This window comes from Garra rufa, chromosome 5, assembly GCF_049309525.1.
Source record: "Garra rufa chromosome 5, GarRuf1.0, whole genome shotgun sequence".
NCBI classification, from domain to species: domain Eukaryota; kingdom Metazoa; phylum Chordata; class Actinopteri; order Cypriniformes; family Cyprinidae; genus Garra; species Garra rufa.
The window spans coordinates 27,303,190-27,331,043 of NC_133365.1; the positions used below are offsets into that span (position 1 = coordinate 27,303,190).

The window sequence follows — 27,854 nt, forward strand, 5'->3', positions numbered from 1 at the left end:
TCAGTCCTGTTTGTTTTTGGACTCTGCCATCCTCTCCTTTAAATGTGGTTCAATGCTCTGAGCAAATTTCACCATGTGTTGCACACAAAAGGATGAGAGACGCAGCCAGCCCGGGAAAATAATGGACAGAGCAAAGTGCTAAAACAACAAAAGGATAGTAGGTTATCATTCCATAACATACTCATATTTCTAAGTTATTTAAATAACATAAAAATGTATAGGACATTATAACAACCCTGTATCTTTATATAGTACAAACTGTTGAAACATTGAGAAAAGAGTTATAGAAGCTGCTATTCCACATTTTACAAACTGATTGTGTGAGACATTTACCTGCAGTGCATGAGTTAAACATCCGCTTGTGTATGTTGTGTAGCCCACAGTGTTCAGAGCATCTCTAGCAAACGAAGCAGCACTTTTCACCAGTGGATTCACAGGCACGTTATGAGTCATATTAGTGGAAACTATAAACGGGACTACACACTGAACAAAGAAAAAAACAACAACATCAAGGTTTGGCAAATATATATATATGTGTGTGTGTTTACTAGTACTGGACTTACTTGAACTATGATTCCTTTTGACCTGTATTCTGCATCGAGACATCGAGAGAAATATGTCACAAATATCTGTGTATGTAAGAGAAGAGAAAGTCACACTTTAGTCAGTTATTCTAAAAGACTGCATTTTATTGAAATATATAACTGTATGAATTTTTTCTTGTGTGAAACAAACATGTACCTTAGTGGCAGAATACACTGACAGCATTGGCTGGGGCTGAGATGCAGCTTCTGATGATATGTTTATAATGAGGCCTTTTTCCCTGAGAGAAATTGCAGGCCCTCAGTTAAAGCATAAACAGTTTTTTAACACAGTCATTTCCCAAATATAATCAGAGCCGACTGTGTGTTTACCTCTCAAGCAGGCCGGGCAAAACAAGTCTGCTCATCTACAAAAAAAATAAAAAAAAATAATAATAATAACAATAATAATAAAACTGTTGTTGTTTTTTTGTCATTAGAATGACAGATCAATGTGGCACAGTAATACTGTTTAATAGTAAGCATTTGAAATGACAATCAGTGTTTTGTATTATTATATTAACTACAGAAATCATTCTAATATGCTGATTTGGTGCTTGAGAAATATTTCATGTTATTATCAATGTTGAGAACATTTGTGCTACTTAATATTTTTGTGCAAGCCGTGATACACTACCATTCAAAAATTAATTTGGTGTTGAAATGAATAGAAACTAAGCTCTTTTCAGCATTAACAAAGATAATTGAGCACCAAATCAATATATCAGAATGATTTCTGAAGGACCATGTGACACTGAAAACTGGAGTAATGGCTGCTGCAAAATCAGCTTTATCATCACCAGAATAAATGACATTTTAAATTATATAACAATTAGAAAACTATTAGTTTACATTGTATTAATATTTCACAATCAAATAAATGCAGCCTTTCTTTCAAAACTGTGTATGTATCTTATAATTTACTGGATTATATCTATATATAAAATCTGTATCCATTGTTATAGCCATATCTATCTACAGGGGTTGGACAAACATTCATTTTTACAGGAGTTAATATTGTGTGTTTGGGCAACAGTGAAAAACAAACGTTGCTATTTTTTAATTTAATTTTTTTATTGTCTGTACTTCCTAGGTTGTATATCAGTGTAATATAAGTTGTGTTCAGTAGTGTTTAGTACAAGCCGCAGGTCAAAACAGTGACTTAACGGCTCAACTGTTTGGTGTCTTTATGGTTATGACTGGCATCAACAAAGTGTGGCAAGACTTCGTCAGCATGATACGAATGATAGGGACTGTCAAGCACTAAGATTGTTTCTAAAAAAAAAACACAGAACTACTGAACTACTGCAAAGTGACAGGAAACGTCAGCTTTCACCTTGAAGACTCCACAAAAGACTTTCTACAAAAAAAAAAAAAAAAAAACACATGGCACTTTAGAAAGCAGACATGCATAAAGGAGCTGTAATTGCTAAAACTTTCATCATGGACACCAATGCTAAAATGCGAAAAATATGATCATAAAACCGTACAATATGATCATAAAACCTTGCGGATGGAGCTTCAAAATGAACTTCAACATCTGCCCTGGCCATTTCAATCACCTGACTTGTTTCCCAGGCATTCACATTGTTTTGACCAACCCCTGTTTTACATATGCATCTGAAGAATATAAAATTGAACCCATTTTGTAAAATCAGCTATGTAAAATAAGACTACAAATACACTACCAGTCAAAAGGTTTTGAACAGTGAGATTTTTAATGTGAAGTCTCTTCTGCTCACCAAGCCTGGATTTATTTGATCCAAAGTATTTCAGCATCATTACTCCAGTCTTCATGTCACATGATTCTTCAGAAATCATTCTAATATGCTGATTTGCTGTTCAAGAAACTTTTTTTATTACTATTATTATCAATATTTACAGTATCTTGAGTTGACAGTAGCAGTGGCTTTAGTTGTGTTGATGTAAAAATCTGTAAAATTAGTTAATTAATAATCCTAATAGCTTTATGGCATTTCTTCTATTAACACATTTATTTTGTATAAATAAAAATGCACAAAACTGCATAAAAATATCTTTGACCTATATTTCATTACTCCCTTACATTACATTTAATTGGCCTATACACTTCTAGTCAAAAGTTTTTGAACGGTAAGATTTTTAATGTTTATTTTTAAAGAAGTCTCTTCTGCTCACTAAGCCTGCATTTATTTGATCCAAAATACAGCAAAAACAGTATAATTTTGAAATATTTTTTAAATTAACTGATTAACTGATGGTATAGTGTATAATGTTACAAAAGCTTTATATTTCTGATACATATTTCTTTTCATCAAAGAATCATGGAAAAAAAATACTCAACTGTTTTAAAAACTGATCATAATAAAAATAAATTTCTTGAGCAGCAAATCAGCATATTAGAATTATTTCTGAAGGATCATGTGACACTTAAGACTATTAAAATATATTTAAATAAAACAGTTATTTTAAATAGTAAAAATATTTCACAACATTACCGTTTTGTTTTAAAATGTGCAAGCACAAATCTCTTCTCTCCCAGGTGGATTCTCTTTACTCATAAAAAAGACACACTTTCTCTCGCTTACATGTGCGCGCTCAGATACATAAATCAGCGCATATGACAATGGATGTAATCAGTATTTACACAGCATAACAGCAGAAAAGGTATCTGTCTCACACGTGTCCCTCAAAATCACATCTACAGTATCTCACAAAAGTGAGTAAACCCCTCACATTTCAGCTATTTTTGTATATCTCAAGGGACAATACTACAGAAATGAAACTTGGATATAATTTAGAGTAGTCAATGTGCAGCTTGTATAGCAGTATAGATTTACTGTACTGAAAAATAACTCAACATACAGCCGTTGTTGTCAAAATAGCTGGCAACAAAAGTGAGTACACCTTAAACAATAACAGCAGTATGTTGTTTAACCATGCAAAGCCACATGTCTTATTCATCATGTTTATGTTTTTGTCTGCTTGACAGGACCATACAAAGTTGTGTATCTTGTATTAGAGCAGTTAAAATTAGGTGCTTTAAGTACAATTCTTTCATACTGACCACTGGATGTTAAACATGGCATCACATGGCGAAGAACTCTCTGAGGATTTGACAATTAGAATTGTTGCTCTCCACAAAGATGGCCAAGGCTATTAGAGGTCCAGTAACACCCTGAAACAGAGGTTTTCTCGGATGCGTTCCATTTGGAACAGGCCTCGCAAGGGTCGATCAACGAAGTTGAGCACTCGTTCTGTGCTTCAGGTGCAGAACCTGGCTTCAAAAAACAGATGCATGAGTGCTGCCAGCATTGCTTTAAAGGTTGCAGAAGAAGTGGGTCAGATTGTCAGTGCTCAGACCATATGCCGCACACTGCAAAAAGTCAATTTGCATAGGCCCAGAAGGAAGCCTCATCTGAAGCTGGCTCACAAGAAAGCCCACAAACAGTTTGCTGAAGACAACCTGTCCAAGAGCATTACTGGAACCATGTCCTGTGGTCTTGATGAGACTATAAGATAAACTTGTTTGGCTCACATGGTATCCAGCATGTGTGGTGATGCCCTGGTGAGGAGTACCAAGAAGTATGTCTCCAGACCTGAACCATATTAAACACCTGTGGGGCATTCCAAGCATTAGGTGAAGAAGTAAAAGTGCCAGATAACAATGGTGCTAACACAATATACTGACACTTTGGACAAGTTCACTTAGGATGTACTTACTTTTGTTGCCAGCTATTTTGACATTAATGGCTGTATGGTGAGTAATTTAAACTAAAACGGTTGCTGAAATGTGAGGGGTGTACTTACTTTTGTGACATACTGTATGACTCTATTGCCAGGTGGTCACCCTATCCAATATAATTTTATTATATTGGGGGATTATAGAAATTAATACTTTTATTTAGCAAGGATGTTTTAAATTGATCAAACGTGACGATAAAGACATTTACAATGTTACAAAAGATTTCTTTCAGATAAATGCTGTTCTGAATTCTTCTGAATTTTCAATCAAAGAAACCTGAAAAAAATTCTTAGCTGTTTTTAACATAAAAATAATAAAAAATGTTGTTTTGAGCAGCAAATCATAATAAATAAATAGGAATAATAGGAATAAATTACATTTTAAAATAAATTCAAATAGAAAACAGTTATTTTAAATAGTAAAAATATTTCAAAATTTTACTTTTTTGCTGTACTTTGGATCTAATAAGTGCATGCTTGGTGAGCAGAAGAGACTTCTTTAAAAAACATTACAAATTTTACTGTTCACAAACTTTTGACTGATGGTGTATATGGTATAACAGGCAGAGTGTAAACAGGTTTACATACAGATAGTCTTACCTGAGTGACGGACAGTGTGTTACAGTTTATCACCTGCGTAATTCTCTGGAGAGAGAACAAAGTATTTCATGTAATAGACACTTTCATACAATGGACTCAGATTACAATGGAGCAGAAAGTCAAGTTGTGTGGTGTAGAAAAGCTGAGTCAGACCTGGTCTGGATCAGGAACATCCAGAAAATTTGCCAGGACCCCTATATAGTTCATACCTACATTGTTAACTACAGAGAAAAGAGAAGAAATGAATAATAGATACACCTCTCTTTTTCTCAGTAGTATGAGAAAGTAAATGCAGACTCGTTGTAGTCAATTATCCAGTACTATGTATTGAGTAACAAAGAATGTGAACTATGTATAGTAGTACTGAATTGTGGAGTTAGACTGTTAAAGAATTTTTCACCATTTTTAAGCAGGGCTGAAATAATGTCTCAGTGATTCAATGGAGTGGCTGTGCATGGGCCCTCCCCTAACACTATAATTACTAGAGTGCATTAGCATCAGTGGTTCGCCCACTCAATCACAGGTTACTTTTATTACCATTAGTTACTACAGCCTACAGTTTGCTAGCTAGCTATGTCGCAATCACGTAAATGCATGTATGGCTGTGTAAATCCAATTAAAAGCTGCGAGAGAGAAGCAGCATTTTTTTATTATTTTAATAACTTGTTTGCTTGGCGTATTTTTTTTATCATTCAAATTTGACAGGGTGGTTAATAACACATTTTTCTGTGGTGTGACAAACTCAGAAGAAATGTAATATTGCTTTACATGAACTTTAATGTCATAAGTGTTTACTGAAGTTGAAGTATAGTCATTTATATACTTTAGAATCAGGTACTGTAGCAAAACAAATAAGAAAGGGTTAAAAAAAAGTGGTCATGTATGATGGTTTGTTGTTCCAGAAATGAAAAACATTTATTCTATGGCGCCTATAGGGCTTATCAACATTCACTTCATTATTTTGCACCATCTTTACTGTTTTACACTGTTCTACACCATTCTTGATCTTTATCTTACCCAGAATTCCGATCTCCAGGCCCTCTAGCTGTTGTGCGATGGCAGAGTAGATGGAATGGCCCTCTGTGAAGTCTGTCTGAATTACACGTGTCTGCCGCTTGTACTGAGACTCTGAAAAAAGCACATACAGAGCAGATTTATACTCTTTTTAAACAAATGAAAATAAAACCGTTTTTTTCCCACAGAAAACTAGTCTGGCTATTAGAACAGACTAGAGATGAATTACAAATGAGCAGAATTTTAGACTATTCTTTTAGCAGCTTATTTGCACATTTGTTTAATGACATTTACAAATAGGCTCATAATATTTTATAACATTTTGTGCCGAAAATGTGGATGAGGTCCTGCATACAAGTGGTTTTATCTCTGTTCTGATGACATATTTTACTTTTAGAAACTACGCTTCCCTTTCGGGAACTCTACACTGCGTCATCAAACGCTTTGGGGAATGCCATTGGCGAACCCGGCTCTGAATCAGTCTACAACCAATAGGATGACGGGAGTGACGTCACCGACGCGGTGACGTCAGACGACCAGGAAGTATAAAAGCACGTGCGTTTCAAACCGGCTTCAGCTTTGGTCATTCAGCGAAGCGCTCTATGTTGGTCTGTTTGTCTGGTTTTTGCATTGCTGTTTTTCTGTGCCAGTTTGCACAACTTTCTTTTGAGCAATGTCAAAAAGGGGAAAGAAGTTTGAAATGGCGGTGCAGCAGTCACACAGACGGTGTGTTCCTCCCTGCCAGCGATTCATCGTTGGTGGGGATACACACAGTCTGTGTGTTCTCTGCTTAGGAGCAGAGCATGCTCAGTCAGCCCTCGAGGGGGCTGGCTGTCCGCAGTGTGAGCGCCTTCCACTGCGGGTGCTCCGTTCCCGGAAGGCTCTCTTCGAGGAGGGAGCCTTCACCAGCGTTCCTCGCGGGTCTGGCCCCGCTTCCGCTGAGGCGGAGCGGCAGCTGCACTCGTGGGGTTCGCAGCTCGATCTGCTGGAGGGAATGGAGACGGGTGATCCCCTATCTCCCTCCTCACCCGGCGGATCGGTTGATCTCCTCCTGGATGTGGAAGCCCGCACTGCGGTTTCTTCCCCCCGGGAGGAGGTCTCAACACTTCTCTTGTCTTCCTCCGAGGAGGTTGATATAGAGAGTGTTGATCTCCCCCAACCGCCTGTTAAATCCCCGCAATTTGAGGAGCTCCTGGAGGTGGTAACTCTTGCGGTAGCCAGGCTCAACATCAGCTGGCCCGCCGAGCACACTCATGAGCCGCATGAAAGCAAGTTAGATGAGCGCTTTCTGCGGACACGCAAGCCACCTCCAGGGCGGAGCCTTCCGTTTTTCCCTGATCTCCACAGTGAGCTGTCGAGATCATGGGAAAAACCATTTTCAGCCCGTGTCTTCACCCCCTCCTCCGGTTATTATGGTAATGTTGGGGGGGCAGAAGAGCACGGCTATAAGATGATGCCCAGGGTTGAACAGACGCTAGCAAGCTATCTGTCACCCGCCGCGGCATCATCTTTGAAGGCTCCAACCTTGCCCAGCAAGCTAGATGTTAATTTTAACTTTCATTTTAGGGGTACGCGGCAGCAGGTCAGGCTGGTTCGTGCTTGCACACAATGTCCGTGTTGCAGGCTTACCAGGCTGACCTGCTTAAAGACCTAGATGAAGGCAGGGAGGTGAATGTGTCTGAGCTGAGGCGGACAGCAGATTTAGCTCTCCGCGCCACCAAGGAGACCGCCCTGTTGGGCGGTCTATGGCAGCCCTGGTGGTCGCGGAGAGACACCTATGGTTGTCCCTGTCCGACATGAAGGAGAAGGACAGGGCCCTTCTGCTGGACGCCCCGCTCAAGTCTCCTGGTCTGTTTGGCGACTCGGTCGAGGCCGTCGTCAGCAGATACCAGGAGGCCCGCAAACAATCTGCGGCCTTCCAGCAATACCTCCCTCGCCGTGTCTATTCTGGGGCTGCTGGACGGGAGCAGCCCCAGCCGCGTACCAGCTCCTCACACCGCCAGACCCAAAAAGCTAGCGTGGCCGCTCGCGCCCCTCCAGAGAGATCTAGGGGGCAGGGCAGGTCACGCTCTAAGTCGGAGGCCTCTAAGGCCAGGCCGGACCTGAGGGTCGTCCTGCAGTCGAAGAGGTCCTCGGCTAAACGGCCCTGACTTTTATGGCTCAGGGCCATCGAGGGCAGCCCCTCTCGGGGGAGAAATGGGTCTACCACACTTTTTGGTGCCCACTCTTCCTCGGGGCCCTCAGGAGACCAGTCAGCTAACCCTGGTAGCGGACTCAGTAAGAGCACTGGACACATATGTCCACAGAGCTGCCCTGTGGCGAAAGTCAGAGTGTAGAGAATGTCATTAGCTCAAAGAATTTAAGATGATCAATATATGTGTGTATATGCATGAGACTGTTTCTCTCATCACATATACACTGCAAAACTCCACCAGGTCTTCCGACCAATGTATAGGATGAAATGAGTTATTTAAAACATACATTTCGGTCAGGGAAAGTAGTTTAACTCACAGGAAATTGTGTATAATAATCGTCATTAAATATACGCAATTTCAGTTTCTGATCAGTAACAGTAATGATGATATCGGCTTGTTTCTTTGTCCAGCAAATTACTCAGCGATACTCATTACTCTGACGTTGGCCGTCGTCACGGCAACGTTTTTCTTTACGAATCAGAACGGAGTTAAAACAATTTGAACACAATAGGGCTTTAAGGTAGCAATATGAGATCGACACAGTTTAAGTGACTGTTGTAATGTAAGCATTCAGCACAGAGAATCATTATATGTGAATATATGGTTGTTTATTAAACTCAACTATTTACAAACGATCGCACATAGACAAACATACATAAAACACAAATAGACAGAGAACGCGTGAGAGAGAGAGTAAGAGAGAGAGAGTGAGAGAGAGACAGAAAGTGAGTTGCATTGGACAGGTATGAAACGGTTCTGAACAACCTGAAATCGTTTTTATAAACGCCTTAAACGCAGCTATCTACGTTAGAAAGGACAGATACTTGCAAGCTTTTGTTGTTGTGCATTGGTTCCGTATGTGTTCAGTTCAGAGAGTCCTTTTCAGTTCCTTGAGTGTCCTTGGAGACCGCATGGCTTCGAAGAAGGGTTTGTAGGCCTCATGATTGCAGGGTGAGCACCCCCCCCCCCCCCCTCCCATGGATCTGGGGGGGGGCGCGGGTGACGTGTTTTCAGTCCAAGAGAAGAGCGAAGAGTAAAAAAAAGAGAGAGGGCGGAACTGTGGGGGAGCCCTTTAAAGGCTTGAAGAATGACGCCCCCCCCAGCCTGGGTTTGACCAATGAGAGAGGCTGAAATTCCAAGCGGGAGGTTTGGATAGAAAGGGGGCTTTTTATGACCCTTTTCCTGAGAGCATGTGGGTACTCATTCATATCTACTAGGGATTCATGCAACTGTAATATGTTGCATGTGTATTGACATATAATATGTATCATCCTTTAGGCCATCAAAATACGAATTCAGAGATACCAAACATGACCATGTGGTTACACCGCATAACACATCCATCCATATCTATAGTAACACATGCATAAAAACATTACACCAAAAGACAAGATACCTAAACCACAATGAAATACACACTGACTTGGGGATTGGTGTGTTCATTCATAGGAAGGTTTGTTAAAGAATTAATGAACGAAGTCAGTTACTATTGCAGTCTGTTTAGGAGAGAGTTGGTTGGGGAAGTTGCGATTCACATTCTTTTGCGTCGTAAAGTTTTTATGGTCTGGCAGAGATGTCCTGGTCACTATAGCAACCGGGGCCTTGTGGGCCATGTGAGACTTGCCGGAGCCTACAGTTGGGGACTAAGAAAAAGGAGTGTGTGATTTTTTTTCCTACTTCTAATGAACAATTGTGTGTTTGATTGGTCCAGACCCTACATATCCCCTCTTTCGAACGTTGTTGTCCGTCCAACAGACAACAGCGGGCGACGTCAAAGGTGCGGAACAGTCAGACATGCACCCGGCACTCACGGCTGGAAGAGAGAGGTGGCTCTCTGGAGGTTGGTGCTTCAAGGAGTGGCTGTGGTGCCGTGGTCAATGTTATCAGGTGTGAAAATGTAGACGGTGGCAAGGTATGAGTCCTCGAACTCGTGCGGCAGGTGTCGAGGCACTGTCACTTGTCATCCTGACCCAAGTTGGTCTGTGTCAGGTGGTTGTTATCTAGTATCTGTGGTCCCTGCAGTCTGGAATCGCTGGTTGGACTCTGACTTGTGAGATGGCGGGTAGTTCCAGTGTTCGCAGAGAATTGTCATAAAGATTTTGTAGTGTAAAGAAAGTTTCAGACGGACCCGGTTAGGGTTTAATAGGTCAGCTAGCGATGTAACCTACAGCTCATTGTTTCGGGGCATGGCTTGCAAGTGGAGTGTCTTCTATGATCAATATCTTAGCTTTGGATGCTAAGATTTGTGTGATTCTGGGAGTTTTTCTTTTAAGGGCTTAAGCCGAGATTTAATAAATGACTTAAGATGGTTCTTATGGTCAAAGTATTTCTCAGAATCTCCTGATGGCTCGCCTCAGGCTAGATCTCTTAAAAAGTAAAGGAAAGGAGGGAAAGGAAGGAGGACAGCTTTCCTCTTCAAATAATGCTTGTTACCAGTGTGCATGACTATCGTTATGCCCTTGTAATCATTTAGATTACTCATGTAGGAGGGTCATGGTACTTGGTGCACTCGTTGAGAACAAGCAGAATCACAAATGAAGTTTCTCTGGTTCCTTACAGCTCTATGGAGATATGAAACCACACTCGAACGAAAGGGATTAGCGTAACTACATCAAACAGATGGAAATAAATAAGTGAATAGCTGACTGCTAAGTTATTAGCACCACAGGGTGACCTGGAATTGGGAATACTCAATAGCAATCTGGATCGACCATTAAGTTTGCTTTGATCATCATACCAAAGTGGCTCACTGCTGCTGCGTGTTCAAGACCACATCATGGGTGTTTCCTTCCTTAAGGTTTTTAGCCAACGTGCTATTGAGTAGTTCCCAACATGAAATATCTCCAAAAGGAAAATTCTCCTCTAACTGAACAGTTAACATGTAATTAAATATTTAAATTTAACTAAGTAACTGCAAATTTAGTTGAACCAGGAGGGAATACACCTAAAATAGTGATGGCGAAAGTGGCTGAGGAGACCTCAAAGTAAGGGAAAAACAAAAGTTTAAGAAATCAGGAGCCAGAAATATGGTTAAATGACATTGGGTTGGATCACTTTGCACTGCATGCCCACGAGCTGTAGTTAAGGGCTTCGAATGAATGATGCTAACTGCTAGCTACTGACGTCATTAGCTAACTTAGGGTTGCAAGGTATCGTCAGCTTAAATGGCACAGGTGATTTGCTTACAGTCTGTTGTCATGCCATTTGTGCTCTCTGGAGGCAGTGTTCCTGTGACAAGTCATTGTTGTGGAAATATGCAGCAGTGTCCATTCAAATTGCTTGTAGCAAGTGTCTGTAGGTTTCAAGAGGGCCGTGCATAGTCTGTTGACATGTAAGGCTTAGATGTCCATTTAAGATTTCCTTTCAGGCAGCCAAATCCAAAATCTGTTAATGGAGACTCTTGCTTCCCTTGAGCACATGTTTTCATGTTGTGAGTCTTAGGCTGACTAGGAATCTTTATAGGAGGGTCTTGCGCTGAAGCCATACCGGGGTGCCTTCTGGTGCCAACTTTATCCTCTGGGTTTGTAGATCACAGTCAGTGGGGTCTTAAGAACCTTTCTGAGCAGGCCTTGTGTGTGTTTGTTAAAGGCTTTCTGTGCCAGGTGACACAGTTGTTAAAGGCATTGAGTGGAGGCAGGCCAGCATGCCTAAATGGTGACTTGCAATAGGTTGGAGGTTTTGGATGAAAAGGCTCTTGAAGTAAGCCCTTGCAAGCTCCGAAGTAAGCTCATTGAGGTCTATGACAGTAAGCAAAGGGAGTTTCATTATAGCCCTGTTGAGTGGCTAGGTCAGCGTTCAGTCCATGTTCAGACTCCGAGTCTGAGAATTACTTAATGATAGCTTGTCTTAGCTGCTGGTAGTCTGATTGAATGGGTCCTGGGTGTCGAGCCAGGAAGCGTTGGACCTCTGGGCTAGAGGTGACCCAGAGCAGACGGAGTCTATCTTGGTGATTCACACTGGTCCAAGACTACAGGTGAAAGTCAAATGTCTCACAGGTAGGCATGGACATCGTTGTCTCCTACAAGTTCTGGTGTGAATGCAGGGATGTCTGTGTCCATTCGATTGAGATCATGTCACTTCATGTGCTGTTTCAGGACTCACCTGAATGAGTCCTTTTCCTTCTGACACTGCAGAAGTTTTCAGGAAGTCGACTTGTGTCGAGCAGAGGGTTTTGCCCCTTCCCCTCTTGTATCTGTGTACCGGGATAAGGGGGTCTGCACTGCCGGCTGTGTGATGTGCAGCAGGGTGTATGTTATTTGTCTAGTCCATCTGCAGTCCGTAGGACTTTTCCAAGTCCTTCTGGACCGTGTTGAGCTCCTCTTTAAGGTTGCAGAATTGCTGAGTTAAGGTTTGGACTTCAGCTCTGGCTGCATGCAGGAGGCCTTCTACGGCCTTGGCTCTTGTGTCTCTGTTATTAAGTTCTGTGTGCACTGTTTTAACAGTGACTTTGTGTGGAACAGTTCTCTGTTTAAGTCTTGTCTGGTGGCATTTTCAAGCTGCTCCCTGTGTCTGGCAGCTGTTAAAGCCTTCGTAAAGACTGGTGATTTCCTTCCATTGCTCTGTCAGGTTCCTTGCGTCTGTCGGTTCCTTCTCTTTTCCAGCGAGTGTCGGTTCCCTTTGGAACTCTGTGACTTGCAGGTTCAGTTCATTTACCTCCTGTCTGAGACCCTTGAGGGTGTGGGCCAAGGAGATGATGATGCTGGTCAGCTCCTGCTTGTCCAGGCTGGATGTGAGGCGACCATGTTGCAGTCCCGCTGTTCCTTTCTCTGCCGTTGCAGGCTGTTGGCTGCTTTAGGCTAAAGGATGTCCCTCACAGCACTCTGCCGAGTCTCCAGTTGGTCCTGGTGGTTGGCAGGGCTGGATGTCTGAGACACGCTGGTTAACTTGTGGAGACACGAGAGAGAGAGGCAGAAGGCAAATGCAAGTACAAACACAAAACAGAGGTGCTAAGCTATCTTTATGGTGATTGGCTCTGTAGGCCAGGTAAGGTGTGGATAGCTGTCGTTGGGGAGCTAGTGAGATTGGACCCTGAGATTCTGTGCAGGTGAGCACAAAGGGAGTGGTTTGAGTAACTTTAAAACAGGATGAAAGCAAGGGTCAGCTACTGACCATGCTGTACATGTGGTCACATTTTTACTCAATGCACTGATGGTTCTCAGGTTGGGTCACTAGGAAGGTATTGAATAAAACAAACCGAAATAAAATCGTAAAGAGACAGTGGGAGAAAGAAGGGCTTTCCTTATTTAGTTTAAGTCTAAGATACGACCTAGCAGTTGTCACTCGTTCAGAGGAATGCTGCAGGAGTGTCATTAAACCTAGGGGCTGTTAGCTCGGCTAGCAGAGACACATCAAACATCTATGTAAGGAGGGGTATAGAGAGGGACAGGAATTAGTCTGCCAATAACCTGCTTGGTTCGTTAAGGATTATAGCAGTTTCTGGAACTGCTATAATCCTATACCGGGGCAGAGATGATGGTGATGGTCGGACAAACTTAACTAAGGTGAAAGCTTAATGAAAGTGTCCTAATAGCTTTAGAGAACACAAGAGAGAAGTGAATAAATTGATTTAATCAAATTTCTAATTTAATTTAAATCATCTTAGCTTAATTTGTTACATTCAAGCTAAATAAAGGTTAGTAAATTAAACCAAATAAAAGAGAGGCAGAATGAAGTCAAAATAAAGATAACATGGTCAAAACCAAAGTATGTGAAGAGGGGCTACCCTGACTGATCCTACATAGAGGGTGACAGCCAAGCAGGAAATGAATCCAAGAGAAAGGGGGAGCTAAATTGTTTAAACTAGTGATGGGGTCTTTGAGCATACTTTGTAGAGGTTTGGGCCCTCAGTCAATTCCTTATTTCTCGAATCCATGATTCGGAGTGCATGGTGATTTCAGTAAACGAGGCTTCTTACACCATGGCTTTTCAAATTGAATTGAAATTTCAGCCGTTCGATGCTAGGTCTCATGAACCAATGTCTAAGATTTATATTCAATCTTGGATCAACTCTATATATTGTACACATTTAGTGACACATTTAAAGGCAGGAGGCATACTTTAAAGTCTCATATTGGTCTGATTGGCAAAGCTTTCATTCGTTTACTGAAATATAACTCATTAAAAGACCCTTATTTTTTAAAAGTATTAGGGATCGTTGATCACCTTTAATTAATTACACCTTCAATAAATCATTGTTTATTGGTTTGGTAGGGTGTTTCATTGAGTTACATTTTCACTACAGTTTCCCTGTCTTGACCAGCAGGGGTTTCCAGCACGGGGCGTTTCGCAACAGTGAATCATTTGTGGCACAAATGAATTGTTCGATTCAAACCTCAAGCAGCTTTGCCTCTCCCATCACTAGTTAAAATCAAAGTCCCTTAGTCTAAAATGTTCCAAAGTCTGTATTCTTTGGGTTAAATGTTACACTCCACACTCACACGTGTCTAAGTGTTAGCTGAGTGCTAATAGCTATCAGTTGAGGTGGAGGGCTTTAACTTGCATGCGTTTAGGGCTGCTACAGAGCTAGCTTTAGCTATACGCGGTTGTTAGTTTACCCTAAGGTCTGTGAATTGGGTGGGTGGGTTTTTGTTGTTGAAAACCTTAGGCAGCCACAAAATCCCTCAGTTTTTTTCTGGGCCTTTCACTGTTTTTCCACGGATGAGCATGTAATGTTCATATTGTGATGGCAATGCTTGTCTGGAATAGGTGTTGATGCTCAGCTGGCTTCTGGTTTGCTCTGAGTGGTGATGTTTGAAACTGAGCTTAGCCTACTTTGAGTCTATGCAGGTTGGTAATTTTCAGAGGGAGTTCTTGCGACTTGCTGTGACAGAAGGGTTGATCCGATTGCCTTCACTCTTGCTGTGATGTCAGGTGGCCCGGCTTAAGGTGTCGCAGTGGGACAGGCTTGTCGTTTTCCACTAGGTACCTGCTCTGGGCGTGTCTTGCCTCGCTCTTGGGTCTATGAGCACATGGGTTTGTGTGCGTGGGATCCTTGGTCTGCAGGCATTGACAGTTATAAACATCACACGTTGGTGGCAGGTCTCTGTGATTGTCACATCGCTGGATGGCTTGTGCAGCGCCGCTGTTGACATCTGGGTGCTGGGCTCTGCTGAGAGCCGCTGCAGGTGTAATCCACCCCCCTTCTGGCCGTGCTGTCAGTGTGGACCAGGGTGGAGGTAGTGGATGGCAGATGATATCCCCTTCAGTGTGTGCAACTCAGGGATTTGGTGTAGCGCAGGTGTCATTTTGGTGTTTGTGACACTGTCTTGCGCGCTTGTTTACCTGAGTGGGTAGTTCTTTTCACAGTTTTCCAAGCTTGTAGGTGGTTTCTGTGTAGCCCTGGATGCAGGTAGGCTTGGTGTGATGTCATGTCGTTCTGTGCATGGGACCATGTACATGACATTAGTTCTGGATCATCGTCATATGTGGAGAGCAGCTTTGGCACTACTTCGGAGTGGCCATTTTCTCTTAGGCTCTTGAAATACCTGTATGGTATGTACACTGCAAAAGATTATTTTCAGAAAGGGGGTGTGGCTTCTAGAGTGGGCACTGCCTCACGTATTCCATTGAATGTGTGTGCACCGTTAGGGTTTTGGCCACACCGTGTTTTGAGCCGAACAGTGACCCCTTTTGGTGAATGCAGGTAGTTCGTTCGCCAGAGTGTAAACATCAGGGAGTAATCTTATCTAGCAGGGCTTTCTCGCAGTTGAGGGAGTATCGTAGGGTTGTGAGAAACAGGAAGTAGCAGGTTTTGCATTGTCTATTCGAGGTTAAGTTCAAAGCACAGGTGTCCTCAGTGTTGGCCATGGTGGTCAGGCATTAGTGCGATGGAAGCTGTATGCACTTGACATCTGACGAAATACCTTGTGGCCTTGTAGTTTTGGGAGTGTGTGAACCGTGGCTGGGATGTCACACTTGACTTTTGTGACCTGGCAGTGGACTTCCGATGAGTTGACTGGTTGGCTGGCTGGTTAAGTTCCCATACTTGTGCCCAAATCTTTGTAATGTGTGGTCTCAACACGAGTCAGCAGGTTGGTGCTGATGAAGAAAGGGCGTGTCCATCTGTGATTTGTACGTGGTGCGTACATACACTTAGTGTTGATGGTCAGGTGCATGGGAGCTCCAGGCTTGCATCTTTTGGGCAGTGTGGTATGGTTTACTGTAAACGAATGCTGCAATCTGCCCCTCAGGCAGATGTAGCACTTTCCAGCTAGCACAGCTCTATCTTCTTCTACTATTTGCTTAATCTTTTACGCCGTTTCCTATTCTACTCTGGTAACAGTTATGCCACCAACATGTTTCTGTTCCTAGATACCCTTGTTCCCTTTTTTTTTTGTTGGCCTGCACTGATCTCAGATCACTCCCACACAGTGATGTCGCTGCGTGTTCAGCTCCCATACACCACTGTATGTTCGTTCACCTTAGTCAGTCAGACGTTCCTCTTGGCATGGGGCAGCTGGTCAATCACTTTGCTAATCTTTATTGCCTTCTGGTGCTTGGCCGTTTTCCGGCTGTCCGTAGAGTCTGCTGAATCGAGCCATCGCTGTACGGAAGAAGGCCGTAGCATTTGGGTGGTGACTCAGAGTGTGATGTGGATATCTGAGGAGAAAGAGTTCTGGCGTTGATGCCGTCTTCCCTTGGTGTCTGTCGTGTTGTCTCACATAGGCTCAGATGCTGGTCGTAGCAGTCGTGTTCTTAGCTGCTGTATTCCGCTTTTTTTTTTTTTTTTTTTTCCACAGTTTTGACTGGTGGTACAAAAGGCTGGGGTCCTGTTGGCTGGAGGTGGAGCTAAGCAGATCTGTCTCGTGGTCACACTGGGCAATGTTCTTGCTTAAAAGTCAATGTTTTGCAGACAGGCGTGTGTTGTAGCCTACTGCAGTATTCAGGAAAACAGCGTTTTGTGGTGACAGCTGTCAGATTCCCGGCCAGCGTGCTGGCGTGTGAGGTGTGAACGGTGGGCTGTTAGGCCCGGGAGAGATTGTGTGTTGAGCTCTCCTGTTTGTTCACATTGTTATCTGCAAGCCTTTGAGTTCTTTAAGGTGTGCTGGGTTCAGCTCACTTTGTTTCTTTGCGGAGTCGTTGCTTGAACTTCGGCGTACGCTGCTTGCAGGTGGCCTTTATAGGCTTTGGCCGTGGCATGATTGTCATTGTCTGCCTGGGGCCATTGTAAAGAGAGCTTCTGCTGTTTAGGAGTGTTCTGCTGTACTGCTCTCTGCGCTCAGTCTGTGGGGGTGTTGCAGGCGTGTCTTGAAGCTTTTCTCCTCTCTCCTCCTGTAGGTCCTTGTCCTCTCCGTCCGCTATCCCTGGACATCCAGCTGGTCTGGGCGGTTCTGCGCGCTGTCCTGGTTCCGTCGTGGTTGAAGCTTTCTCCGCTGCGGGTTTAGACAGACCATCTTGTTGAGGGCGTGGTCACTGATGATCCGGGCTATAGATGAGTTGATTGGTTCTCTGCAGCTGCAGCTCTTGGCTGGATCGTGATCCATTCGCCTTTGTGCGTGGTCGTCCGGCTGTTCTCCGCTCAGGTGCTGTAGTCACTAGACCCAGGGCAGGATGGCATCTTTGCCTTGTCTGGACTGGATGGCGGGACTGGATGGTGACATGTTGACACAAATAGAGAGGGAGAGACAAAGCACAACGAGCCAATGCAAGTCTGTACAGAACTAATGAGCTAAAATGTTGCTATGTGTTGCGCACTTAACTGATGTCATCAGATGGTGACGCAAACTAAACGCTTATTATCCTAGCTGTAAAGAAAGGGTCAGATAGTTTGTGTGGGTAAACACAGGAAACTATGAGTAAACTTAATGATGAGCGATTAACTTTGGAGCTATTCAGTTCATCGGTGTAGTTACCAAAAGATTTCACTGATGTTCAGACAGGTTCAGTCTCTAATAGGGAGAAAAATAAAAACAAAATCCACCAGAAAGAGAGGTATAAAGGGTTAAAGCAAAAGAGAGAAAGTGAGCTGACTGCCAGCCCTGGGGTCAGTGACGGGGCCCACCGGGTGGGGGCACTATGGAGTCGTCACACCTGGGAAATGGCAGAGCTGAGAGAGCAAAACAGACCTCCTGGGATGGGCTGAGTTAGCTTTTTGGGGTACTGAGAGTGCAACTTGATCGATTTGGTCAAAGTTTAAATTTTAATCAAGACTGTTTAATCAAAAATTTAAAATGAGCAAATACAATTATAATTGCTAAAGGGAGAGTTGAATCTAAGGCGGTGAAATAATTCAAATTAAATCACACAAAAAGAAAACATACATTATGTTAATTATCATTATGGTTCAAATAACAATAATTAATAATGTAAAATCAAAAGGGAAAAGAGAAGGGAGAGACTGACTGGGACTATCCATAAGCGTTTTTTTTTGTTTGTTTTTTTTTTTTGCCCAAAGAAAACAAAAACATGAAATCATGCATAGGTATTGGAAAAGGTTTTAGACAGACTTCTAGCTTTTAATAGAAGGAAATACCTTTTTATGCGGGATTTCAGATTCCACCTTGTGTGGATTTAAACGCGCATCTAAGTGCCGTTACCATGGCGAAGAGTTATCGCGGGTGTATATTTCTTATGTCCATTTACTGAACACAGGTACATGTGTGGGTTTGCAAACCTTATCTTAATAGGATGCGTTCACTATTAAAAGGTTGCTTAGTTACGATGCGTGCACGTCGATCTTGAGTCAGGCTGCTGACACAAGAATTGTGTGTGCTTTGCACACAAACAAATAAATAACACTCGATCAAGATTTGTACAGTAATGACGCGAAGTTGTTTACTACATTAAATCTATTCGACGAGCAAAAGGGGTTAATTTTATCAGGTAGCTAATCTGAGGTTTTAACCCAAAGGAGCAAGATAGCTGATTAGCATTGGAATGCACATCAATGGCTAATCTATCTACACTCAAAATATAAAAATAAAGGCCTTAAAGTGAAAGAGGAAACTCGCTCAATCAGCTTCTTCACGCTAAAAAGAGGATTTCTACGCTCAATTTAGGGTGGCTTTAGGACGCGCTATAAAATATTTCTTAGTTTTATAGGGTCAATATATAAACTGCAGTTAAGTTACATCTTTTACAGCTGTTAGAGTTTCTCTGTGCGAGAGGCTCAAGCATCTGTGAAGGTGTTGAAGGTGGGCGGGTCCACACCGTTCTTACACACACACACACACACACAAACAAAAGAGACGCGAGTCACGAGCCAAGTTTGAATAAACAAGCATGGAGAGACACAAATTATTCCTGAGTTGCTCACATCACATAGTTTAAAACTGCCCCGCATTCTAACGCCAATATGTAGAGAATGTCATTAGCTCAAAGAATTTAAGATGATCAATATATGTGTGTATATGCATGAGACTGTTTCTCTCATCACATATACACTGCAAAACTCCACCAGGTCTTCCGACCAATGTATAGGATGAAATGAGTTATTTAAAACATACATTTCGGTCAGGGAAAGTAGTTTAACTCACAGGAAATTGTGTATAATAATCGTCATTAAATATACGCAATTTCCAGTTTCTGATCAGTAACAGTAATGATGATATCGGCTTGTTTCTTTGTCCAGCAAATTACTCAGCGATACTCATTACTCTGACGTTGGCCGTCGTCACGGCAACGTTTTTCTTTACGAATCAGAACGGAGTTAAAACAATTTGAACACAATAGGGCTTTAAGGTAGCAATATGAGATCGACACAGTTTAAGTGACTGTTGTAATGTAAGCATTCAGCACAGAGAATCATTATATGTGAATATATGGTTGTTTATTAAACTCAACTATTTACAAACGATCGCACATAGACAAACATACATAAAACACAAATAGACAGAGAACGCGTGAGAGAGAGAGTAAGAGAGAGAGAGTGAGAGAGAGACAGAAAGTGAGTTGCATTGGACAGGTATGAAACGGTTCTGAACAACCTGAAATCGTTTTTATAAACGCCTTAAACGCAGCTATCTACGTTAGAAAGGACAGATACTTGCAAGCTTTTGTTGTTGTGCATTGGTTCCGTATGTGTTCAGTTCAGAGAGTCCTTTTCAGTTCCTTGAGTGTCCTTGGAGACCGCATGGCTTCGAAGAAGGGTTTGTAGGCCTCATGATTGCAGGGTGAGCACCCCCCCCCCCCCCTCCCATGGATCTGGGGGGGGGCGCGGGTGACGTGTTTTCAGTCCAAGAGAAGAGCGAAGAGTAAAAAAAAGAGAGAGGGCGGAACTGTGGGGGAGCCCTTTAAAGGCTTGAAGAATGACGCCCCCCCCAGCCTGGGTTTGACCAATGAGAGAGGCTGAAATTCCAAGCGGGAGGTTTGGATAGAAAGGGGGCTTTTTATGACCCTTTTCCTGAGAGCATGTGGGTACTCATTCATATCTACTAGGGATTCATGCAACTGTAATATGTTGCATGTGTATTGACATATAATATGTATCATCCTTTAGGCCATCAAAATACGAATTCAGAGATACCAAACATGACCATGTGGTTACACCGCATAACACATCCATCCATATCTATAGTAACACATGCATAAAAACATTACACCAAAAGACAAGATACCTAAACCACAATGAAATACACACTGACTTGGGGATTGGTGTGTTCATTCATAGGAAGGTTTGTTAAAGAATTAATGAACGAAGTCAGTTACTATTGCAGTCTGTTTAGGAGAGAGTTGGTTGGGGAAGTTGCGATTCACATTCTTTTGCGTCGTAAAGTTTTTATGGTCTGGCAGAGATGTCCTGGTCACTATAGCAACCGGGGCCTTGTGGGCCATGTGAGACTTGCCGGAGCCTACAGTTGGGGACTAAGAAAAAGGAGTGTGTGATTTTTTTTCCTACTTCTAATGAACAATTGTGTGTTTGATTGGTCCAGACCCTACAAGAGCAACTGCTAGTTTGTTACGGTCCCCCTAAGAGGGGGCTCCCGGCAACTAAGCATACTATCAGTAGATGGATTGTGGATGCCATAACTACTGCTTATGAGTCCTCTGGCCTCCCATCACCGATGGGCGTCAAGGCTCACTCTACTCGAGGCATGGCCGCCTCCAAAGCTCTGCTAGCAGGTGTCCCCATTCAGGACATCTGCAGTGCGGCGGGTTGGTCCACCCCTTTGACCTTTGTGAAGTTCTACGAACTAGACCTAAGAGCTACGAGCTCGTCTGTCCTGAGCTGACAGCGAAGGCGCTATCCCTCGTGAGCCCGAGGGCCGAGGTAGATGTTCCCTCTTGCGCTGGGTGCTCCCCAGGCAGAGATGTAATCCCGCTTGCGTCCTGGCATATTTCTCAGACGCCACCTGTCCCTCTACGTCTGGCTGGTCCCCAGACTGAGGTAGACACTCTCCTCGCGAGCTCGAGGGCCGAGGCAGATCTATCCCTCTTCGCTGGGTACTCCCAGGCAGAGATGTAATTCCGCTCACGTCCTGGCAGATCTCCAGGCGGAGCTAATTCAGTCCCTCTCGTGCTGGCTGTTCCCCAGACAGAGTTTGGACTACTTCTCCTCGAGAGCCCGAGGGCCGAGGTTCCTACTGTGATTCCTCTCGCGCAGGGTACTCCCAGGCAGAGATGTCATTCCACTCGCGTCCTGGCAATTTTCCCAGGCGGAGCCATTCCCATGCCCTGGCCAGAGTTTCCAGGCACTACTTGTGTCCCTCTTGATCCGGGTGCGCCCCGACAAAGGACTACCCTCTCCTCGTGTGCTCGAGGGCCGAGGAGAACCCCCTCTCTGGCTGGTGACCAGACTGGGGCGTATGACCTAACCTCAAGAGTCGAGGTTTATCTAATCCCTCTTCGCTGGGCACGCCCCAGGCAGAGATGTAATCCCGCTTGCGTCCTGGCATCCTTCCCAGGTGAAGCAACCTAGCGCCTTGGCATATTCCCCAGACGCTACCTGTCCCTCTATGTCTGGTTGGTCCCCAGACCGAGGTAGACACTTCCCCGTGAGCCCGAGGGCCGAGGCGGATCATATCCCTCTTCGCTGGGTACTCCCAGGCAGAGATGTAATCTCGCTCGCGTCCTGGCAGCTTTCCAGGCGGAGCTAATTCAGTCCCTCTTGTGCTGGCTGTTCCCCAGACAGAGTTTGGACTATTCTCCTCAAGTGCCTGAGGGCCGAGGTACTTGTTATGTTCCCTCTCGCGCTGGGTGATCCCCAGGCAGAGATGTCATTCCACTCGCGTCCTGGCAGTTTTCCAGGCGGAGTCTGTTTAGTCCCTCTTTTGCTGGTGTCCCCAGACAGAGCGGACCACTTCCCTCGTGAGCCCGAGGGCCGAGGTATATGCCACCTCCCTCTTGTTCCGGCAGTTCTCCGGACAGAGGAGTAATTTTTCTCTTGCTCCTGGCAGTTTCCCAGGCAGAGAACCTCAGTGCCTCAGCAGGTAAGTATCATCGGGCACTGCCCTCTCGTTCTGGGCTGGTCCCCCAGACAGAGGTGTACAGTCTCTCTCGTCCTGGTCCCCCAGGCAGAGAGCTTTTCCTGGCTTGATCCACCAGAAGCAGCGCTTCCCTTTTTCTTTCCCAGACAAACACCACTGGGTAGGAATTTGGAATTCTGGAGACGTTGGCATATTGTTCCCCAAAGCGGTTGATGACGCAGTGTAGAGTTCTCGAAAGGGAACGTCTCAGGTTACGTATGTAACCCTGGTTCCCTGAGGGAACGAGACACTGCGTCATGGGCCATAATTCCCGCATTCCTACCGCGCATCGCTTCACTCCTGGAAGCTGAAGCCGGTTTGAAACGCACGTGCTTTTATACTTCCTGGTCGTCTGACGTCACCCCCGTCATCCTATTGGTTGTAGACTGATTCAGAGCCGGGTTCGCCAATGGCATTCCCCAAAGCGTTTGATGACGCAGTTTCTCGTTCCCTCAGGGAACCAGGGTTACATACGTAACCTGAGACGTTTTGTTCTTCACTTCTTTTTTGTACTCACCTATTTCTTTGGCGACACTGCAAAGCTTGTCCTTTGAGCGACTGATCAGAACAATGTCTAAACCTCGTTTGGCAAGCTAAAAGACAAATATACCCACAAAGATAAATGTGTATGTACAGTTGAGGTCAAAAGTTTACATACATTTTGCAGAATCAGTTAATTATTTTACCACAATAAGAGGGGAGCATTCAAAATGCATGTTGTTTTTTATTTAGTACTGACCTGAATAAGATATTTCACATAAAATACATTTACATATAGTTCACAAGAGAAAATAATAGTTGCATTTATAAAAATGACCCCGTTCAAAAGTTTACATACATTTTATTCTTAATACTGTGTTGTTACCTGAATGATCCACAGCAGATTTTATTAGTATTAGTATTAGTTGTTCATGAGTCCCTTGTTTGTCCTGAAAAGTTAAACTGCCCGCTGTTCTTCAGAAAAATCCTTTAGGTCCCACAAATTCTTTGGTTTTTCAGAATTTTTGTGGATTTGAGCCCTTTCCAACAATGACTGTATGTTTTGAGATCCATCTCTTCACACTGAGTGATAACTGAGAGACTCATATGCAACTATTACAGAAGGTTCAAACACGCACTGATGCTTTAGAAGGAAACACAATGCATTAAGTGCCGGGGGGTCAAAACTTTTTGAATTTGAAGTTTAGGGTAGCTGCAAATACTGCAAGGTGTATGTAAACTTTTGACCTTGATTGTATATTAGGGAGTTAAACTCTTAAAAATAAAGGTTCCAAAAGGGTGTTTTTGCAGTGACTATAAAAAAGCTTTTCTGCATTTAAAAATTTCCATTTATGTTAAAGGTTCTTCATAGAACCATTGATGCCAATAAAGAACCTTTATTAGTAAGAATAGTAATTAATACCATCCATTCCAACAGATTTTTGTCCACAGAATGAAGGTCACTGAGTCTATTATTGTTTTGGACCCCATTTGGACCCATCTTACCCAGGCTAAGGAGAAGAAGAAATGGACTGTTGCCCAGTGGTCCAAAGTCTTCTTTTCAAATGAGAGCAAGTTTTGTATTTCATTTGGAAACCAAGGTCCTAGAGTCTGGAGGAAGGGTGGAGAAGCTCATAGCCCAAGTTGCTTGAAGTCCAGTGTTAAGTTTCCACAGTTTGTGATGATTTGGGGTGCAATGTTATCTGCTGGTGTTGGTCCACTGTGTTTTTTGAAAATCAAAGTCACTGCACCCGTTTACCAAGAAATTTTAGAGCACTTCATGCTTCTTTCTGCTGACCAGCTTTTTAAAGATGCTGATTTCATTTTCCAGCAGGATTTGGCACCTGCCCACACTGCCAAAAGCACCAAAAGTTGGTTAAATGACCATGGTGTTGGTGTGCTTGATTGGCCAGCAAACTCACCAGACCTGAACCCCATAGAGAATCTATGGGGTAATGTCAAGAGGAAAATGAGAAACATGAGACCAAAAAATGCAGATAAGCTGAAGGCCACTGTCAAAGAAAGCTGGGCTTCTATACCACCTCAGCAGTGCCACAGACTGATCACCTCCATGCCACGCCGAATTGAGGCAGTAATTAAAGCGAAAGGAGCCCCTACCAAGTATTGAGTACATATACAGTAAATTAACATACTTTCCAGAAGGCCAACAATTCATTAAAAAATTTTTTGTTAAATGTGTTAAAAGAACCAAAGACTTAAACTACTAAAGTCTGTGTGCATTGAATGCATTTAATACACAAGTTTCACAATTTGAGTTGAATTACTGAAATAAATGAACTTTTCCACAACATTCAAATTTATTGAGATGCACCTGTAGTAGAGATGATGTTGCCAATCACTTTTAAGAGAGGCACAGACTTGAGAGAGGTAATTCACAAGCTTAATCTCTCTCTCCCTCTCTCTTTCTGTCTACCTGTCTGTCGGTTTGTCTAAATTTCATTATTAACTGTATTAGTTTGCCATCAACGGCTCAAGTCTCATTACTAGGTCTAAAATGACGTTTTGGAATTAGCAACGAAGATGTTTGATGAGCTGTGTAAGAAATTAATCATACTCACAATAGCGTTTTAAGGACAAAAACTGGACGAATGTCTTGAAATATTTCATCTGATCGATGTCTTGAGTTGTGGCAACCATAGTATAAGCGGAATAATTGACTTTGGTCCGTTAAATTCTACGAAAATAATGAATTCCCGAGGTGTAATGGCAACTCCGCTCATCAATTATTCCTTACCTATAGAATAGATAGGAGCTGCACTTGCACGCCCGAGAGGCGTTTTAAAGATGGCCGCCGAGTGGAATGACTTGCCTTAAAAGAATTTTGCTCTTAACACACCTCACACCACAGAAACATCTGATAAAATAATCTTTAGAACGACCAAGATAATCAAACGTTACCTAGGATTGTCGGAAGAGGAGAAATTGGCCCAAAATCAACCCATCTTTAGAGGAACTATGCAACTATACAAAGATCTGTCGTGAGCGTTTTACTATCAAGACAGATGCTATTAAACTCCCACATAATTAATGTTTTCAGAAAAGAGAGATATTTACTGACCTCTTCAGCATATGCACGACCAATCCCTGATGTTGCTCCAGTTACAACTGTGAGAGACAGGAAGGTTTAGTGAAATATCAACACTATCTCATCCTTCCTGTTCTACTGTCAGTTATTATTAAATCACCCGCCTTTAACCACTATAATTGATTGTGTCTGATTTTTAAGGCTGTTTTGATTATGTCTGGAATCTGGACGTTTTAAATAAACAAGAAAAAGGCAGCAGTGATGAGTTTCTGGCTGTGCAGATGCCCTGAGCAGAATGAGTACTGTACAGCCAATGCAAAAGAACACCCCTGCAGAAAAAATAGCAAAGCAGGTCACAAGCAAATGTTGTTTTTTGGACACTAGTTGTTGGTGTGGCGCCCACATGCCGCGTAACCACAAACATCTGTATTGCTCCAGCAAGACTCTGCTGCATCACTTGCCGGTCTGCTGGACTCCCTATGGTCCACCAGGATTCTGCTGGTTAAAGCATGGTCCACCAGCTGGGCTAGCAAAAAAAACAGTGCTGAGTGGTACAAACTGGTGCAAAATTCATAATGGTAACTGTTCTTTTGATCAGCAGGGGCGAGATATCAATCACTATCATCTAAGCCTAGAGAAAAGAGACAAGTGATAAAACCTGATACATTGACTTTAGTCAAACAGAAATACATGTTATATTTCCTGGAAAGCATTTCCCGGGTATAGAGCGTACATCAGATAGTTCTACATTTGTATGAGTAAATTAGATTAATTTAGACAGCTCATATAAAACGATCTGTTACTATAATAATTTACTATTTCATTTTCCTAGAACACTGCAGTGGCAATTTTATTGTTCAAGGAATTGTACAAATTTAGTTCAGAAAACATTACAAAGAGTTCATGATCAGAATTTTATGGCAAGCTATTTTAACATGTACATTTTAAAAACCGGTATGTTTTTAAGCTACTAATAATTATTTTTAATTACTAGTGTACAATGTTATAGTGACTAGTATCTTTTTCAATCTTATTAATGACTTATTCCTGTACAGACTAGTATCTGTTCAACTGGTTGTAGTTATTCATTAAAAAATAGTGAAAAGAATCGCATAAAGTGATACTTGCATCTAATAAATTGAAAAATAAGTACTAGTGCTTGGAATGCACACTAGTTGGAAGTTAATTGTTGACCTATTTGTTAGATATAAACCCGTAGGATTCAATTTGTAATTTGTTACCAGTAACACTGTATTTTTACCTGTCACTGTTATCACAAATCATTTAATTAAATGCATTTAACTTGTTAACATTAGTTAATGTATTACTATTTATTAATCTTTGTTAATGTTAGTTAATAAAAATAAGTTGTTTATTGTGTTAGTTTACAGTGCATTAACTAACATTAACAAACACAACTTGTGGTATTAATAAAGCATTAGTAATTGCTAGAATTAACATTAACAAAGATTAATAAATGCTAAAGAAGTATTGATCATTCTTAGTTCGTGTTAACTAATGTAGTTAGCTAATGTTAACTAATGAACCTTATTGTAAAGTGTCACCATGCATTTTAATAATACAATTTAAATTATTTAAAGGGAATAAATGCTGCAATGGCTTGCCATTCCACTTATAGTGAAAAAAAGCAGCAAATGATAGACAGGTACTAACAGTGTTAGTCTTGATCGGTTTATTGCTGCTCTTCTATACTAAACAGCAGCTAATTATATCATTACAGAATAATCAGAAAGGAACCCAGTGTGCATCTTTGAAGAAAACCTTACCAGCCCATTGGCCATATGTCTTCAGGTCAGTTTGCCAGATCTCAGAGAGCACGTAGACTTTGAATCCTAGCCAACACTGCCATGACCACCTCAGCAGGTAATACACAACCGTTACGGAACCGATGCTACACAACACCAATGAGCACCAGCTGCACCCTGCAATGTCTCCCATCTTACTTCTTAGCAACTACGCGTTTCTTAAAAAATAAAACCAGCTTTTTCTGGTATGCTCCAGAGTTTAAGGTTGGAAAAAACTCCACACACATATACACGCTTATTATAAGCATGCTCCTCCCATGGGCCTCTCTGTCATTGGTCGGCAGTATCAATAAGTAAGAATACTTTTGTGATTATGTGGATCCTTTCAGCTGAGTGCCATTTTTGGAATATGATTCAATAAATGTTTATCATGTGGTCCCACCTGCCATTCACCTCAAAGTTTATCACTTATGAATCACATCCTGTTTCAACAATTTATTACTGTACGGAACAGATAAAAATCCATGTAGCAACCCTGACTGTACATA

The 27,854-nt window shown here is 42.5% G+C and overlaps 1 protein-coding gene across 1 annotated transcript; it reads right to left on the bottom strand.

Moving 5' to 3' along the window:
* On the bottom strand, nucleotides 1-27,499 carry hsd20b2 (hydroxysteroid (20-beta) dehydrogenase 2). Its single transcript, XM_073841387.1, has 11 exons — nucleotides 27,328-27,499; nucleotides 25,574-25,620; nucleotides 23,033-23,108; nucleotides 5,922-6,032; nucleotides 5,058-5,125; nucleotides 4,905-4,949; nucleotides 915-949; nucleotides 742-823; nucleotides 564-629; nucleotides 334-483; nucleotides 1-138 (listed from the first exon to the last, which is right to left on the bottom strand). Exons 1-11 carry the CDS (start codon nucleotides 27,497-27,499, stop codon nucleotides 1-3), a joined length of 990 nt encoding a protein of 329 aa, XP_073697488.1.
* Between the last annotated feature and the right edge of the window lie 355 nt (nucleotides 27,500-27,854).